The 19,271-nt window shown below is 39.0% G+C and overlaps 1 protein-coding gene across 4 annotated transcripts in view; it reads right to left on the minus strand.

The window, feature by feature from the left end:
* Window positions 1-19,271, minus strand: part of LOC128655854 (keratin-associated protein 10-4) — a 337,059-nt gene that overhangs the window by 136,116 nt on the left and 181,672 nt on the right. For 3 of the 4 annotated variants that reach the window (XM_053709423.1, XM_053709424.1, XM_053709422.1), the window contains 2 exons: window positions 15,619-15,765; window positions 333-476 (listed from right to left, as the gene is read on the minus strand). In XM_053709423.1, coding sequence (XP_053565398.1) covers window positions 333-476; window positions 15,619-15,765 — 291 coding nt within the window. The remainder of the gene's footprint in view (window positions 1-332; window positions 477-15,618; window positions 15,766-19,271) is intronic. The other variant, XM_053709425.1, reaches the window with a different exon arrangement.

The raw sequence follows: 19,271 nt of genomic DNA on the forward strand, positions 1-19,271 counted from the left end.
AATTTATAGTGGATGAAATCAGGTTCAAAGTGAGATTACCTCAAGGCGTGATGGAGGAAATCTCTCTTTACATTAAATGCTGCAGTAATCTCATGCAGACAGGAGACCCCAGGTAAGAAGGTTACATATTGTGCACACAGTATTTATTGCAGAGGATGTTTAATGAGTCTAAGACACACATTCTCATACGTGGCCCTCCAGAGGTTTTCAAACTACATTTCCCATGATGCTCAGCCAGCATATCAGCTGGCTGAGCATCATGGGAAATGTAGTTCCAAAACCTCTGGAGGGCCAAGCTTGAGGATGTGTTGTCTAAGACATATCTTACTTACCCATGATGGGATCAGTGCACTTCTGTTGACACAGAGGGGTGCAGCATTTCAGGGCACCTTTACAGTCGCTGTCACTGTTACACAACGGTTCAGGCAGAGGAGTTGCACATCTTGCCTTTGTTAATGGACAGTTTCCTGGTTTGACTGCAACACAGAAGGGCAGAGGGAAAGTGTGTAAAGACCTTATTTCAGGGTGTGGGACAGAATCACATTGGTACTGTATGTACTACTATATTTTTATTAAAGGGCCAGTAAACACAGTAGGGCAGAGGGAGGGTGTGTGTAAAGACCTTATTTCAGGGTGTGGGACAGAATCACATTGGTACTGTATGTACTACTATATTTTTATTAAAGGGCCAGTAAACACAGAAGGGCAGAGGGAGGGGTGTGTAAAGACCTTATTTCAGGGTGTGGGACAGAATCACATTGGTACTGTATGTACTACTATATTTTTATTAAAGGGCCAGTAAACACAGAAGGGCAGAGGGAGGGGGTGTGTAAATACCTTATTTCAGGGTGTGGGGCAGAATCACATTGGTACTGTATGTACTACTATATTTTATTAAAGGGCCAGTAAATACAGTAGGGCAGAGGGAGGGGGTGTGTAAAGACCTTATTTCAGGGTGTGGGGCAGAATCACATTGGTACTGTATGTACTACTATATTTTTATTAAAGGGCCAGTAAACACAGAAGGGCAGAGGGAGGGGGTGTGTAAAGACCTTATTTCAGGGTGTGGGGCAGAATCACATTGGTACTGTATGTACTACTATATTTTTATTAAAGGGCCAGTAAACACAGAAGGGCAGAGGGAGGGGTGTGTGTAAAGATCTTATTTCAGGGTGTGGGACAGAATCACATTGGTACTGTATGTACTACTATATTTTTATTAAAGGGCCAGTAAACACAGAAGGGCAGAGGGAGGGGTGTGTGTAAAGATCTTATTTCAGGGTGTGGGGCAGAATCACATTGGTACTGTATGTACTACTATATTTTTATTAAAGGGCCAGTAAACACAGTAGGGCAGAGGGAGGGGTGTGTAATGACCTTATTTCAGGGTGTGGGACAGAATCACATTGGTACTGTATGTACTACTATATTTTTATTAAAGGGCCAGTAAATACAACAGGGCAGAGGAGGGGGTGTGTAATGACCTTATTTCAGGGTGTGGGGCAGAATCACATTGGTACTGTATGTACTACTATATTTTATTAAAGGGCCAGTAAATACAGTAGGGCAGAGGGAGGGGGTGTGTAAAGACCTTATTTCTGGGTGTGGGACAGAATCACATTGGTACTGTATGTACTACTATATTTTTATTAAAGGGCCAGTAAATACAACAGGGCAGAGGAGGGGGTGTGTAATGACCTTATTTCAGGGTGTGGGGCAGAATCACATTGGTACTGTATGTACTACTATATTTTTATTAAAGGGCCAGTAAACACTGTAGGGCAGAGGGAGGGGGTGTGTAAAGACCTTATTTCAGGGTGTGGGACAGAATCACATTGGTACTGTATGTACTACTATATTTTATTAAAGGGCCAGTAAATACAACAGGGCAGAGGAGGGGGTGTGTAATGACCTTATTTCAGGGTGTGGGGCAGAATCACATTGGTACTGTATGTACTACTATATTTTTATTAAAGGGCCAGTAAACACAGTAGGGCAGAGGAGGGGGTGTGTAAAGTCCTTATTTCTGGGTGTGGGACAGAATCACATTAGTACTGTATGTACTACTATATTTTTATTAAAGGGCCAGTAAACACAGTAGGGCAGAGGAGGGGGTGTGTAAAGACCTTATTTCTGGGTGTGGGTCAGAATCACATTGGTACTGTATGTACTACTATATTTTTATTAAAGGGCCAGTAAACACAGTAGGGCAGAGGAGGGGGTGTGTAAAGACCTTATTTCAGGGTGTGGGGCAGAATCACATTGGTACTGTATGTACTACTATATTTTTATTAAAGGCCCAGTAAACACAGTAGGGCAGAGGGAGGGGGTGTAAAGACCTTATTTCAGGGTGTGGGGCAGAATCACATTGGTACTGTATGTACTACTATATTTTTATTAAAGGGCCAGTAAACACAGAAGGGCAGAGGATGGTGTGTGTAAAGTCCTTATTTCTGGGTGTGGGACAGAATCACATTGGTACTGTATGTACTACTATATTTTTATTAAAGGGCCAGTAAACACAGTAGGGCAGAGGAGGGGGTGTGTAAAGTCCTTATTTCTGGGTGTGGGACAGAATCACATTGGTACTGTATGTACTACTATATTTTTATTAAAGGGCCAGTAAACACAGTAGGGCAGAGGAGGGGGTGTGTAAAGTCCTTATTTCTGGGTGTGGGACAGAATCACATTGGTACTGTATGTACTGCTATATTTTTATTAAAGGGCCAGTAAACACAGTAGGGCAGAGGAGGGGGTGTGTAAAGACCTTATTTCTGGATGTGGGTCAGAATCACATTGGTACTGTATGTACTATTATATTTTTATTAAAGGGCCAGTAAACACAGTAGGGCAGAGGAGGGGGTGTGTAAAGACCTTATTTCAGGGTCTGGGACAGAATCACAGTGGTACTGTATGTACTACTATATTTTAATTAAAGGGCCAGTAAACACAGTAGGACAGAGGAGGGGGTGTGTAAAGACCTTATTTCAGGGTGTGGGACAGAATCATATTGGTACTGTATGTACTACTATATTTTTATTAAAGGGCCAGTAAACACAGAAGGGCAGAGGGAGGGGTGTGTAATTACCTTATTTCAGGGTGTGGGGCAGAATCACATTGGTACTGTATGTACTACTATATTTTTATTAAAGGGCCAGTAAACACAGAAGAGCAGAGGGAGGGGGGTGTAAAGACCTTATTTCAGGGTGTTGGACAGAATCACATTGGTACTGTATGTACTACTATATTTTTATTAAAGGGCCAGTAAACACAGTAGGGCAGAGGAGGGTGTGTGTAAAGACCTTATTTCTGGGTGTGGGACAGAGTCACATTGGTACTGTATATATTACTATATTTTTATCAAAGGGCCAGTAAACACAGTAGGGCAGAGGGAGGGGGTGTGTAAAGACCTTATTTCAGGGTGTGGGACAGAATCACATTGGTTCTGTATGTACTACTATATTTTTATTAAAGGGCCAGTAAACACAGAAGGGCAGAGGAGGGGTGTGTAAAGACCTTATTTCTGGGTGTGGGACAGAGTCACATTGGTACTGTATGTACTACTATATTTTTATTAAAGGGCCAGTAAACACAGTAGGGCAGAGGAGGGGTGTGTAAAGACCTTATTTCTGGGTGTGGGACAGAATCACATTGGTACTGTATGTACTACTATATTTTTATTAAAGGGCCAGTAAACACAGTAGGGCAGAGGAGGGGGTGTAAAGACCTTATTTGAGGGTGTGGGACAGAATCACATTGGTACTGTATGTGCTACTATATTTTTATTAAAGGGCCAGTAAACACGGTAGATTTGCATAATCAACAAATGCAAGATAAAAATACAAAGCAATAGCACTTAGTCTGAACTTCAATTGAGTAGTAGATTTTTTTTCTGACAATTTTAAAAGTTATGTTCATTTCTACTCCCCCTGTACCTTGTGACAGCCATCAGTCAATCACAAATGCATACACGTACCATGTGACAGCCATCAGCCAATCACAAATGCATACACGTTTATTCTGTGAATTCTTTCACATGCAAGTTTAAATATAAAAAGACTGTGCACATTTTGTTAATGGAAGTAAATTGGAAAGTTGTTTAAAATTCCTGCTCTATCTGAATAATGAAAATTTAATTTTGAATTAAGTGTCCCTTTAACAGAATGCAAGAAAATACTATTTACACCTTTAAAAAAATATTACTAAAATGACTATATTAATAAATGTTGAGGATCAGCTAAATGTATATAAACTGTATTATTTACTTTATAAAGGACTGCATCACAATACAGGTAGCCCTCAGTTTACGCCGGGGTTAGGTTCCAGAAGGAATGGCTGTAAATAGAAACCGTTGTAAATTGAAACCCAGTTTATAATGTAAGTCAATGGGAAGTGAGGGGGTTAGGTTCCAGGCCCCTCTCAAAATTGTCATAAGTAACATCTAATACATTATTTTTAAAAAAAGCTTTGAAATAAAGACTTTAAATGCTAAACAGCATTATAAACCTATTAAAATAATCACACAACACAGAATATATAATTAAACTGAGTTAAATGAACAAAAACATTTGCTAAACAGCATTTTAAACCTAATAAAATAATCACACAATACAGACTTCACTTGCATTTTTCTGCAAACAGTTCTTTCTATGCATTCCAATCTGGACTGATTTATAGACAGGAAGATCTTGTTCCTTTGAAATCTGCTCGATAGCTCAGTTCTGGTTAAACTGATTAATTTCAGCTTGCTTGGCTTTGCTGCAACACAAGTTGACAGCTCCACCTACTGGCTATTTTAATCAATGCACTGCTTCTCAATGCTTTTCAATAGCAGTCACATGACTGGAAAAAAAGGTTGTTATTCTGAAACGGTGCAAATTGAACCGTAGTAAACCGAGGGCCACCTGTAAATCTATTCAATTCATATATCCAACAGTAAAAGCTTTCATTCTATTGGCCAATTTGAATTTGGATTGGAAAATCAGCCAATAGGAATGCAAGGGCACCCCTAAAATAGAATAGTTTTTGTTTTTTTAATAAAAAAAAAATTAAATCATTTAGAGCACCTCCCCTACCGAATGCCCTTCTAAGGGCAATCTTTTTTCAGGATTTTTTTTTTTTTAAAACTTATTTTTTTTTATTTTAGGATAATTTTTTGAATAGGGCTTATTTTTCCCTCTTTTTTTCTGAACAAAAGAGCTATGTTCACTTTAGGTCAATGCCCAACAAAATGCTCTTCTCAAGGCAATTTTTAGTGTAGGTTTTTTAAATTAAGTTTTTTTTGGAGGGGTAATTTAGTTTTAGAATAGGGTTTTGTTCACCAAAAGAGCAGATTGCTTTACCTAGGGCACTGTCCGTCAAAGGACAAGATTACAAGTCATGCAGCAAATCAGTTGTGAAAACTCTGCAGACGTTGAGGTTTTTTCACATTTGGGGTGCGCAGCTATTACAAGTTGATTAATAACTTATTTTTTTGTGCGCGTAAAGCCGCGTAATGCAAACTGCAAAATCGTGTGCGAGTTCACGTATTCCCCATAGAAGTCAATGGAAAAGACAAATAGAAAAAAAACACAGAAGCGCAAAATCCCTAACATGAAAATGCGAATACATCATATAGCGAAAATGTTTTTGGAGTGAAATATGTTCTATTTAATTCTAAATAAATATTTCTCTATATATGGATGATTTTTGGACTGATATATCTATTTATTGCGAGATATGTATATGAATATACCTGGATATATGTATAGATATTTTGAGATCTATATGTGAAAATCTCTTTGAAAATCCATCTGAGATATTGTTTAATGTGCATATATTATAATGTAAAATATTTACATTATCTCCACAGCTAAACATGTCATATTCATATAAATCCATGTTTCTCTATGTATGTCTATGTACAGTTGTGAAATATTGAAAAACGGTAGTCCTGGAGAGTATAATTAAAACGTCTTTATTTCAAACTCAGATTAAAAGCGAATGGCAAACACAAGTAAAAGCACAACAGGTGTGGCACTGTCTGGCTTACGCGTTTCGGCTTGGAGCCGTAGTCATAGCCTATAGTGCTATGTGACACACCTTTTAAATACCCATACCTAAAATCCCATTGGTTAAAAAATAAAACACACCTGTTATTTACCTACTCCATACATAGTGAAACTAATTTCTACAAAACCTCCAAAGCAATTAAGCACTAACAAAAGTGCCAGTATCACGATTCCATATGACAGGGAAATGAGGGTAGTGAAATGGGAAAATACACACAATAAACTCGATAGAACAATACTGAGTAATGGTTCATACATGGGGACAAAATAGTGGTAATGCGGTATACAATCAAAAATCAAAAATCAAAAAAGTGCACCACAGTCAAATGTGCAAGTGATCTATGAATCAGAAAATATAAAGGGTCAGAGGGCAAACGTAAAAGTAAATTACATATTGGAAGATATATTTAAGATGAACCCTCACCCTATGGCATGATTATAGATAAGATAATGTATTAGAATAATGGAAGATGGGATTTCTAATACAATAATACATGATTATCCTAAAAATTGGAGGATAGGGTTAATATGTAAGGTAGGACTATCTAAATAGCACAGATCATTGCACAAGTTGTTAAAATGGTATGTGTGGCATACTGGAGTTGAGAGAGGCACATTGGATTTTTACAATGGGCACTCGTATTCCAAATGGTCTCAAGTATGATATCATGAATCTGTGGTAATTGCTTTGGGCATTTCTTTATACTGGTTCTCTGGGAGCCACAATTATGCATGTCACACATACCATTTTAACAACTTGTGCAATGATCTGTGCTATTTAGGTAGTCCTACCTTACATATTAACCCTATCCTTACAAGATGTGCTACTACCGGAATCTTATAGGCCAATCTCGCTACTAAATTCTGACTACAGTATAAGATACTAACAAAATTGTTAGCGGAACGTCTTAAATTTGTCCTTATAGATCTGATACATGAGGATCAGACCGGATTCATGATGGCAAGATCTTCGGTGGTAAATGTGAGTAGAATCCTGCAGGTTCTTCAGTATTTTTGGAACAAAAAAACTTCTGGGGGGGGGTGAGGCGATGCCGGAGGCTTTCCTGCTGTCTTTAGACACAGAGAAGGCCTTCGATAGGGTGGAGTGGCGTCATCTTCTCCATACCCTCTGTACCTTTTGTCTCATTTATAGGAAATCTGTACTCCTCCCCGGTGGCTAATCTCTGTGTTAATAACCTCTATTCATCAGATGTTGTATTGCAGAGAGGTACGAGGCAGGTTGTCCCCTGTCCCCCCTGCTGTTTAATTTAGCATTAGAGCCGCTAGCGATGAAATTGCGTCAAATATTCCCCGGTATTAATATTGCTGGATGTTCCCAACATCTAGCGCTGTATGCGGATGATATGCTGTTATTCGTGCAGGAGCCAGAGACCCACATACCATCTATTGTGCAAACATTGCTGGACTTTGGATCCTTCTCTGGAGATTCTATGGATACATAGGGGGGCGAACTCGGCCCATGTGTATCCATTCGCAGTAGCGAATCAGGTGATCACCTATTTGGGTATCCAGATTCATGTGAATCCTAACAAATGATATTCACGAATCCTAACAAATGATATTCACTGAATCTCACTCCCTTGTGTGCGAAGTTGTGCAGCCAGATGAGGAGCTGGAAATCTCTCCCCTTGTCTCTAATGGGAAGGGTCAGTCTTCTTAAGATGGTGAACCTGCCTCGCCTGCTATATCCTATGCTGATGTTCTGCTGCTCTCTAAAAACAATGTGAAAGCGATGAACGCGGCTATGCGTTATTTTGTATGGCGGGGAGGTAGACCGCGCATAGCAACTGATAAGTTCTCTGTGAGTTATCTTAATGGTGGCTTATCTTTGCCGGATTTTAAGCTATATAATTGGGCAGCCATGATTCGCTTGGTTCTTGACTGGCAGGTGGGCACGGGTCACTTTTACAGGCAGGATCTAGAACAGGCAACTTTGGGAGGTATAGCTCTGGCATATTTGCCTCATATGACAAAGCAGAATGCGGCTAAATTGTTGGAAGGGAATCTCCTATACCGGGATCCTATTAAGGCGTGGCATCTTGCACACAAATTTTTAGATAAGGCTGGCCTTGGTTCTTTCTTTCTCCCACTTAGTGGTAATCCAGACTTCCCGGCGGGTATGGATACAAAGCCATTTTGTTCATGGGAAGCAATGGGACTAAGGAATGTGGGCTCCCTGGTTGACACATTGATGAAGACCATGAAGTCCTTCGCAACTTTGCGAAGGGACTATAATCTTCAGTAGAATCATTTTTATGTGTATCTGCAGGCACGTCACAATGTGGATAGGTTAGCGAGGGATGGACCGGGGTTTTGGGAGGGCTCACCATTTCGCCTTTCACAGGCTTTATTCAAAATGGGGAGATTCTCTTTGTCAGAGATCTACCAGAGTTTCCTACAGAGACGTTAATACAACCAAATCTTTTAAAGGGGTGGCAAAAGGAGGGACTGCAGGATGTTGTGTGGGAAGAGGCTCGGGGGGGACTGGAGAAGGCTAGAAAAGCCACTTTGTCGGCAAACCTAAGAGAGACGCAAATCAGGTTTTTGCACAAAGCTTATATGACCCCCAGATCCCTAGCCAAGTGGATACCTGATTGGCCTAATAAGTGCTCCAAGTGTTCTGCGGAATCCCCTGGCCTGTTACACTGTATTTGGGAATGTCCCATGATTAAGCAATTCTGGAATAAATTACAGTATTGGATTGGAAAGAAAATGGGTATCCCCATTGAACTTACCCCTAAGGTTATACTTTTTCTGAACTGGGAACAACAGTACAGACAGTTTGACTCAGAACTGACTTTACTTATATTACTGACGAGAAAATGCATAAAAAAATGCATACTTAAACACTGGACGGTTAATAGGACTCCCACAGTGGCTTACTTTAGAAATATGTTGAGAACTCAATTATTTATCAAACAGGTAGACGTCAGAGTGGATGTGGGTAGCAGACTGCATTTATTTTTGCGGAAGTGGCGCAGATTGATTCTCACATTTGAGCTAGAAATTCAAAGACAGGTTCTCTTACCTTTTCGTAACACTGTGATTTTCTTGGAGGACTCCCTGAGAGGTGATTTTGGAGACATATCTTCTCTTACTGACCTCCTCCATTACATCCCTATCCCCTCCCCCCCCCTTTTTTTTTTTCTTCTTCTCTCTCTCTCCCATGTCGGACCGCCGGAATGCATGAGAGTGAGCAAGCCGCACATTGACCACACGATCATGCCATATATAAGTTGTGGTATCTTAGTTTGATAATGTACCTGCAAGGTGCACCTTGTAGGTTAGTTTTGGTTAGATTGGGGGGAAGTTAAAATCTCCCTGGTAAGGATAAAATGAGAGAGGTATGGACATGTGGGTTTTATGAGGCTTTGATGGAAAGTGCGATGTGTACTAGTAATACTCTGTTAAAACTAGATCTATGTATGCAGAACATTGTTGCTGACATACCTTACTGTAAATGTGATGTTGTTTTGTGCTAATGCCTGACCCAAGACTCATGATGTATTGTTGGATTGATTGTCTGTACTCACGTGTCTGTTCTTCTCTTAATAAAAAATAATTAAAAAAAAAAACACTACACTACAATTAAATAAATTCCCTAAATTAAATACAATTAACTAAATTCAAAACAATTAGCTAAATTACAAAAAAAAAACACATTAAATTACAGAAAATAAGGGGGGCGTGGCCAAGAGGCAGCCATGGTGGACGGAAAATACTAACGCTCAGAAGGATGATACCCTAATTCAACAATTATCTATGGAACTCTGTACAATCCACTCAGTACAAGCATGTAATCTGTCTTCTAAAACTTCCCCAATGGAAATATACTCTTTTACTGCTACGCTGCTACCCGGGGGAGTGAGTACAGACTGTTAGATGTTTGACGGAGGCCTAACACGCGCCATCTTCACCCCGACCACTTAGGTAATAATCAGGCTGTAGACCTACTCGACTATTCAGATTTGACACCCATTAGAGAGAACATCAGTGACCCTCACAATGTCTCTAATATCAAGCCGTAACCTAACAGAATGTGGGCAGGAGACTTTAGAGGAAGATCTCACTATGGCGGTAGTACTTCTCAAACGCCTGGGGCAGTTGATGGATCTTAGATACAATCAGCTATTAAGCAACATACATTCACTAAGCACAAGTACATATAACTTCTGCACCCATACTGCACGAGAAGAGACATCAGGAAACGCAACACACTGTTGTTCAAGCAATTACCGGGAGATGTTCTGACACAACGCTGCCCAGCTCTGTAATTACCTCCAGCCATTTCGCAACTGTATTGCCAGAAGAAGTAGTCAGTCTGATGGAGCGGAGGAAGGTTCATTCGTATCTCTCCACTACGCTTACAACACCTGGAACACCGGTACAGCCACTTAAGCCCTGTACCAGGACTACGGATGAAAGCACCGCATGGCTCAGTTAGCTGTCAGCTACCACTAAAACCCCAGGATGCGGTAATGGGGTCTGTTAGACATCAACTTAATGTTCCTCCACAAGCACTACTGTTAAGAGACATACCTACGACCATTACAAAAATAGGCGTTGGGTAATTTTACTCTTCTTTCCTTACAGGAATTCCCAGCGCTTAGACTTAGTCATTTCAGTCTGGACTAACCTTACAGGAATTTAAGATTAAGGCACCTTAATGAGAACAATTATGTTTGATAAGGGTGTCCAACCCACTATGCTTGTCAGTTGCCTGATATATATGTGTTTAATTTAGCGTGAGTTGCGCTCTCCACTGATGTTAGTTACCTTTAGTAAAGCTAATCTACTTTTAGCCTGTGTATTTAGGACGATATATCTATGTACCTACATGTTGCCTAGGCTGGTCCTATGCTAAACCTACAAAACATGGAGTTGAAAAGCCCTATCTTGAATACGCTAAGGGTTACATATGAGACAGAGCAGGGATAGTCTTGTTGAATGGTGACAAGAGGAAAGCTATTAAACATATATTTAGATCACTACCTCTCCTTTTACCTACCAAAACTTAGCTCTGCATGTAGAAATAGTTAACTATCATTCACCCAGAATTGCAAGAAGCGACTGGAGTTTGCAAATTCAGTAACTTTATAATACGGTTTTCTAACCTTGATATATAATATAAAGGGGAAAAGACCCTGGAGAGTTCATGAAGGGACAAATCTTTTTGTAAAATCTCCATATTTACTTACTGTTAGCCCTCCTCATGGCTTTTTTTTCTTTATTCTATATATTTTAATAGTTTGGATTGTAGTTTAGAGTCTCCTTTCCTAAACTGAATAACTAATGACTAACACTATTTTATGACTTGAGTATTTGCACATTATCCTGTCTTTAGGTTTACATGCATCCTAGATATGGTAATATTTCTAAGCTGTCTACATTACCCATCAGAGAGCTGATCTCTCACTCAAATTGCAATAATACAGTATAATTTTATTATATTATAAATAGCTTATAAATAGCTTTTATATTAGTCCCATTCTCAGTATATATGCAGGTGTGAGTTATGTATTTGTGGTCCCTGCTTCTACTACCCACAACTCTCGTCAGCCACACTCCCATCACATTCTTACTACAATCTTTGTAACTATTCTCAGTTTACGAGTTCTTTGGGTGTTTTATTAACCCTTATCATTACTTGTTGATATATTTGTATGTATATCTTATCTGGAACTTCAGACATATGTTATAATTATTCACCTATTTTTTTTAGTAGGGCAGAAAGACGCTTAGGTCAACCCCTAGGCTCATTTAGCGAGCTTCTTAGTCTAATCTTTCATATTTTGATTCTGTGCAAAATACTTTATAAAGATATATCTCCAATAATTTAAATGTATCCACTTACACCGTATATCCTACTCTTTTTTAAGGTTAGTTCTATATCTGCATCCTTGTCATATATTCTGGGTTAAATAGTCTACAATTGACCATTACTGGACTTACATTTGGATGCTATTCTGCTTACTATGAGACACATACTAGTCAGGTTTAATGTATCTCCAATTAACTATTTGTTGCTACTCGACATAGCAGAATATCCTCTTGCTCACTAAGATAGATCTTGCCGAAGTCAAATTTGTCTGGTCTTTCATACTCTGTGGTTACACCTTTATTTACCTGTCTTTTTATATATCAAGATGACCCACACACCTTAAGCTAAACGAAAAACCCAGGAGTGTCCTACTTAATTACTACCTATTATATCTCATACTATGCTATAATTATATCCGCCCACTCTACAAGTATACTCATGTCATCAGGTTCTCAATGCTAACCCCCAATTACCTACTAACTATATCAACAATTAGAACGCCCGCCCTCCCCACCTTTCACCTCCCCTTCCCCAACTTAGAGCGGCTCTTGCCCGCTGATTCCCTCTAACCTTCTATATACTATTCTATACTACATAGCATTATATAGTCACCACAAGAGAATTTATACTATAAGAAATGAGGTCCCTCTTACATAGGCTCAACATTATCTTTTAACTATCCTTCATTGTAAAACTTATTTTCATGACACTCTCCATCAGCTGACTTCACTATAAATCAGTGTGATTTCTCATATATCACTCCATACTACAAATGTTGACAATTTACATGTTATTGGAAGTGCATCTGCTTTGGTTGACCCAAAAGGAACATATTTTTGGAATGTTTAAGCCTTATTATTTTTTGTATATTTTGAAAACCTCAATAAAAAAATATTTAAAAAAAAAAAAATTACAGAAAATGAAAAACAAATTACAAGATCTTTAAACTAATTACACCTAATCTAATAACCCTATAAAAATAAAAAAAGCCCACCCAAAATAAGAAAAAAACCCTAGCCTAAACTAAACCATTAAAAGCCCTTAAAAGAGCCTTTTGCGGGGCATTGCCCCAAATAAATCAGCTCTTTTACCTGTAAAAAGAAAATACAAACAACCCCCCCAACAGTAAAACCCACCACCAACACAACCAACCACCCAAATAAAACCCTAACTAAAAAAACTAAGCTCCCCATTGCCCTGAAAAGGGCATTTGGATGGTCATTGCCCTTAAAAGGGCATTTAGCTCTATTGTGGTCCAAAGCCCTAACCTAAAAATAAAACCAACCCAATGCACCCTTAAAAATTCTTAACACTAACCCCCAAAGATCCACTTACCTGGAGAAGTCTTCATCCAATCGGCAAGATGTCCTCAATGAAGACGGCAGAAGTGGTCCTCCAGACGGGCAGAAGTGGTCCTCCAGACGGGCAGAAGTCTTCATCCAGACGGCATCTTCTATCTTCATCCATCTGGCGCGGAGCGGGTCCATCTACAAGACATCCGGCGCGGAGCATCCTCTTCTAACGACGAGTACCCGACAAATGAAGGTACCTTTAAGTGACGCCATCCGGGGAGTTAGTGTTAGGATTTTTTAAGGGTGTATTGTGTGGGTTTTATTTTTAGGTTAGGACTTTGGGCTGTAATAGAGCTAAATACCCTTTTAAGGGCAATGCCCATCCAAATGCCCTTTTCAGGGCAATGGGGAGCTTAGGTTTTTTTAGTTAGGGTTTTATTTGGGGGGTTGGTTGTGTGGGTGGTGGGTTTTATTGTTGGGGGGGTTGTTTGTATTTTTTTTTACAGGTAAAAGAGCTGATTTCTTTGGGGCAGGTCCTTTTAAGGGCTATTGGTAGTTTAGTTTAGGCTAGGGTTTTTTTTATTTTGGGTAGGCTTTTTTATTTTGATAGGGCTTTTAGATTAGGTGTAATTAATTTAAAGATCCTGTAATTTGTTTTTTATTTTCTGTAATTTAGTGTTGTTGTTTTTTTTGTAATTTAGCTAATTATTTTGAATTTAGTTAATTGAATTTAATTTAGGGAATTTATTTAATTTTAGTGTAGTGTTAGGTGTTAGTGTAACTTAGGTTAGGTTTTATTTTACAGGTAAATTTTTATTTATTTTAGCTAGGTAGTTAGTAAATAGTTAACAATTATTTAGTAACTATTCTACCTAGTTAAAATAAATACAAACTTGCCTGTAAAATAAAAACAAACCCTATGCTAGCTACAATGTAACTATTAGTTATATTGTAGCTAGCTTAGGGTTTATTTTATAGGTAAGTATTTAGTTTTAAATAGGAGCTATTAAGTTATTAAAAGTAGGTTTTATTTATATTTATTTTAATTATATTTAAGTTAGGGGGTGCTAGGGTTAGACTTAGGTTTAGGGGTTAATAAATTTAATATAGTGGCGGTGTTTATTATAGTGGTGGTGTTGTCCGGAGCGTCAGATTAGGGGTTTATAATTTAATTTTAGTGTTTGCGATGCGGGAGGGCCTCGGTTTAGGGGTTAATAGGTAATTTATGGGTGTTAGAGTACTTTTTAGTACTTTAGTTATGAGTTTTATGCTACGGCTTTGTAGTGTAAAACTCATAACTACTGACTTTAAAATTTATTATAAGATAGGGATGAGTTAATATTTAATGTAAAGTTAGCGGGTTGTTAGGTTTAGGGGTTAACAGCTTAATTTAGTTTATGGCGATGTGGGGGGCTGGTGGTTTAGGGGTTAATAGGTTTAGTAAGTGGTAGTGATGTGGAAGGCCAGGGGTTTAGGGGTTAATACATTTATTTAGTTGCGTAGGGGTCCGGGAGTGGCGGTTTAGGGGTTAATAACTTTATTAGAGTTGCGGTGGGCTCCGTGAGCGCAGGGATAGGGGCTGATAAATTTATTTAGTTGCAGCAGGGTCTGAGAGTGGTGGAATAGGGGTTAATAATATTATGTAGGTTGCGGCAATGTCGGGGCGGCAGATTAGGGGTGTTTAGACTCGGGGAACATGTTAGGGTGTTAGGTGTAAACTTTACTGGTTTTCTAGCATAGAAATCAATGGGATATCTGGCAGCATCGAACATAAGCTTTCACTGCTTTCAGACTCTCATTGATTCCAATGAAATCCGCGGCCTCCAGGGTGGTGGATTGAAAACCAGGTACGCTGGGCCGGAATTGCCACGAGCGTACCTGTTAGAAGTTTGATAACTTGCAAAAGTTGTCAGATAGTGCCGAATTTGTATTCGGAACATCTGTAACAACATAAGCATCGATCTGTGTCAGATTGAGACTGGCGGATCGTATGTTACGTCACAGATTTCAACTTTTGCCGGTCTGTAGGCTTTGATAAATGGGTCGAATCAGGCTCGCCACAATTACGCTGCGGAATTCCAGTGTATTTGCGGTTGATGGCTTGATAAATATCCCTCATAGTGTTGGCATAACCTAGACCTCATATGCTGTTGTGTAAATATGTAAGACGGGAAGAGGATATATAGTTACATAAGTAACAACCCTGACTCACTGAGCAGTATAATGTCTGAGGATTAAAGTGAAACCCAGGCTGCTACATTTACTGGTGGAAAAGGTTTTAGCTAATCTTAATAAAATATTTTATACATTGATTTCCTGTTTCTGTAATAAAACTATAGAATTCTAAATAAACTGAACCAGAAGTAATGTAGTTCTGGGTTCTGACATATTTATCAAACAAAAGCTAGAAGCAGAAAGGAAGATGGTTCCTCACCAAATGGGTCAACACACATGACCTGACAGCCATAGTTGCAGCATTTCTGCTTGAGCGGGCATTCTGCATCACTGGCGCACCGTGCTGGGGGGAGAGGTTCTTTGCAGGCTATGAGTGTCATCACCACGGGGCAGGTTCCTGGTTTATCTGGGGGACAACAACAACCAAGTGAGGTTAGAGGAATAACGTAAAACAGATCCAGGTATCCAACAACACAGAAGTGCATACGTTTTATAAAAGTCTAAAAACTATTTTATATATATATATATATATATATATATATATATATATACGCACATAGCAATAACACTTTGCACCAAGTATATTCAAATCCAAAAGCACCACTTTATTAGATAATCACTGTGGTGTTTGTCATTGATGAGGATGACAAACACCATGCTGATGATTTAATAAAGTGGTGCTTTTGGATTTGAATATACCGGGTGCAAGTTTTTATTTGTTGATTGTGTTTTGGAGACCGGTGAGCAAGCAATACAGGGTGTGCAGGGGTTGTGTATATATAACTACCTGGGTGCAGAAGATGTAGAATACAAATAGCAAAGATGTTGCACTCACAGGAATTTAGGTCATCAGTAAGTCAAAAGTTGGATCTTTTCCAGATAAGCCCCGCCAAAAAGTTAAGCCCCGCCACCTGAGTATAATGCTACATACAATTTTAAAGCAGAGCTAAACCATAGCTTTTTAGCACACAGCCCTGTCTGCCTCTGTTCTCCGGGAACACTTCCCCCTGCACTGTTGGTTACCACGGGCACGGTAATAAATTAGCTCATAAAGACACGGAGCTAAAAATGTAACTCTTCACACTCTGCACTGTGAAACCTGATACTGGCTCTGGCTGATATCCTTTCATAAAGCAGTGTCTGAGCCTGTTTAGCTCTGTTGTATGTATGAGGGCTGAGCTAGTTAAAACTGCAGTTTGTAAACTGTGCACATTGTACAGTACAGAACACGGCATGTCAGCTTGTAATATACTTAGCAGCTAGGTAGGGAAAACCCCTAGCTCTTATTAGTGTGTATTACCTACATATTCATGAGCGGAGCTTTAGCTGCAAAATGTGAAATCCATGGTTACTGTGTGCAATGCTTTATTTAAAAAGGACACTGTTGTTTTTGACTACACTGTCCCGATAAGGAGCTGTTTTTATGGCGCGCGGTCTAGACATCAGAAATAGTGGCGGGGCTTAACTTTTTGTGCGTACACTATTTGCATTAGTGGCGGGGCTTATCTGGAAAAGATCCCAAAAGTTTATTGACGTTTCGGGGACTAATCTATCCCCTTCTTTAGAATAAATAAAATGTGCAAAACAACACTCTTATATAGTGTATACAATACAATCCTAACAAAAATCCAAACCTGGTGTGAACACAATAAAATGTGAATGGAACGCACGCCATACGTTCCACAAGACCAGAAGTGACCTCACTTCTGCTTTCGGCAATAACAGAACAACCCATTAAACCAAATATAAGTGTACAAAAATATTGGATTTACAACTGTAACGTATAAACACTGTCCATGTTATAGACATAGTGTGTTTAGGCAGTTTAAAATATAACTGTGGTATAAGGCGAAACCAGGTTCACTGGTTGCCAAGGTAACCTCAAACACTTTTATATGCGGTTGTCAGTTTTCTTGTTTGTAGTGGGAGATCCGTCATTTCCAGTTATGTGCACTTATTATATACAACTTGTGACAAAGGTGATTATATTGTTTCAAATGTCAAACTTATCTAGACACGTAAGAGCCCCAAAAAAACATTACATCTGTGAAACATGGTACTGACTTGAGGACTTGGAGATGTCTAGGTCACCACATTTGTTGTCACGTGTGGAAGACTATCTTTTCATCGTTTCAAGTCACTAATTTCCAGAGAGTTATATCGTGTAATTAAATGCAACATTAAATAACCACTTCAATCAAACATACTAGATATTGAGATTTCAGTCATATTGGTTATACACGTAAAGTTACAGCTTATCTTATTTACAATATATACACGTGTCTAGCACAAATATGTTCAGCAAAATATGTCACCCTTTATGCATACATCAATGACTTGGCCCTTTAGGAACAGGATATCAATAGTGTAATAGATACTATACATCAGGCTTAATTAGGGAACACCGATCACTGAGAGTGACTCATAATAATCTGTGCATGTATATTACTGAGGTGAACACAAGATAGAAAATGACCCTGCATGCATTCAAGTCACCAGTAATGTATGAGGAGAGCGTGCAGGCCAAAAGGTCTGCCGCCAACCCCACCATCACTGTCTATAATTGCACAGAGACACAGAACCCATGGTATGTATCTGGTGTTATCTCCTAGATAATTGCCTTAAAATCAGGTATAGAATTGAGTTCACCAGAGTGTATTGTCCCCAATCTGTATATCCATTTTGCTTCTCACCTCAAAAGAATTTTATCCCGATCACCTCCTCTGTCCAGTTTAGGGACATGATAAATTAGGATAATTCTTATTGAAGATACTGAGTGGGACTTCTCCACACAGTGCCATGCCACTAGTAGGTCTGAGTAGCCTTTGTCCAGAGCCTGTCTAATGGCTAATCTGATTGGCCATTTGTTCTTTCTTAGTGTCATGTGTTTTGCCCACATAATAAAGGGCACAGGGGCAAATAAGGACATAGATTACATGTGTTGTGTTACACAATATTGAAAACCTGATCTTAAAGGTTTTGTTCCTGTGGGGATGGTGAAAGGATTTTGTTGCAATTAAACTGTTGCATGTCACACATCCTAGGCATTTATAGCAACCTTTAATGTTGGTCTTCTGTATAGGTTGATAACATACTTTAGGCTCCGTCTTGACTAAAAGATCTCTAAGGTTGGTGCCCCATCTGTAGCCATCCATAGGTCTAGTGTCCTTAATGCATGGTGATTTAGGGTCTGAAGTTAGGATAGACCGGTGTTTTCTCAGTATGGTTCTAGTTTTGGTGGTGTTTGGTGCGAAAATTGTGACCATGATCAATTTCTTATTATTGCCCTCATTTTCTCTGTTTTTTTGGATTAGGTCAGTTTGACAATGATGTTGTACCTCTTCCATTATGGTATCTACCACCTTTGGTTTATTACCCCTTTGTAGAAAACTGTTTCTGACTTCTTGTAACTGGGAGACCCCCACATCTAACTGAGTTATTTCTAAGATCCCTGATCATCTGTGACTTTACAATCCCCTTAGTAAGTGAAGGTGGATGGCAACTTTCTGCTTTCAACCAAGAGTTACGGTCAGTCGGCTTAGTTTATAGTGTGCTACCTAGTGAGTTATTTGAAATAAAGACAGATAGATCCAGAAAATGTATGTTTTGTTCCACGTTGTGATCCTTTGTTGTAACGATTCTCGGCCACCTCTCCATATTAAGAGGATGTCATTGATGTATCTTTGGTAGAAGATAATTGATTGTTTGTTAATGCCCCATAGATATTATTTTTTTTTTTAAAAAAGACATCAATGTGTTAGAGCCCATGGCCGTTCCTAATATCTGTACATAGTATCTTTCTTAAAATTTGAAATAGTTGTTTTTTAGAAAGATTTAAATTAAAGATAAAAGGTATTCCACCTACTGTATATTTTTATAACTCATTCAGACGAAACTTTACATGAATTCTGT

Source organism: Bombina bombina, chromosome 4, assembly GCF_027579735.1.
Source record: "Bombina bombina isolate aBomBom1 chromosome 4, aBomBom1.pri, whole genome shotgun sequence".
Taxonomy (NCBI): Eukaryota; Metazoa; Chordata; class Amphibia; order Anura; family Bombinatoridae; genus Bombina; species Bombina bombina.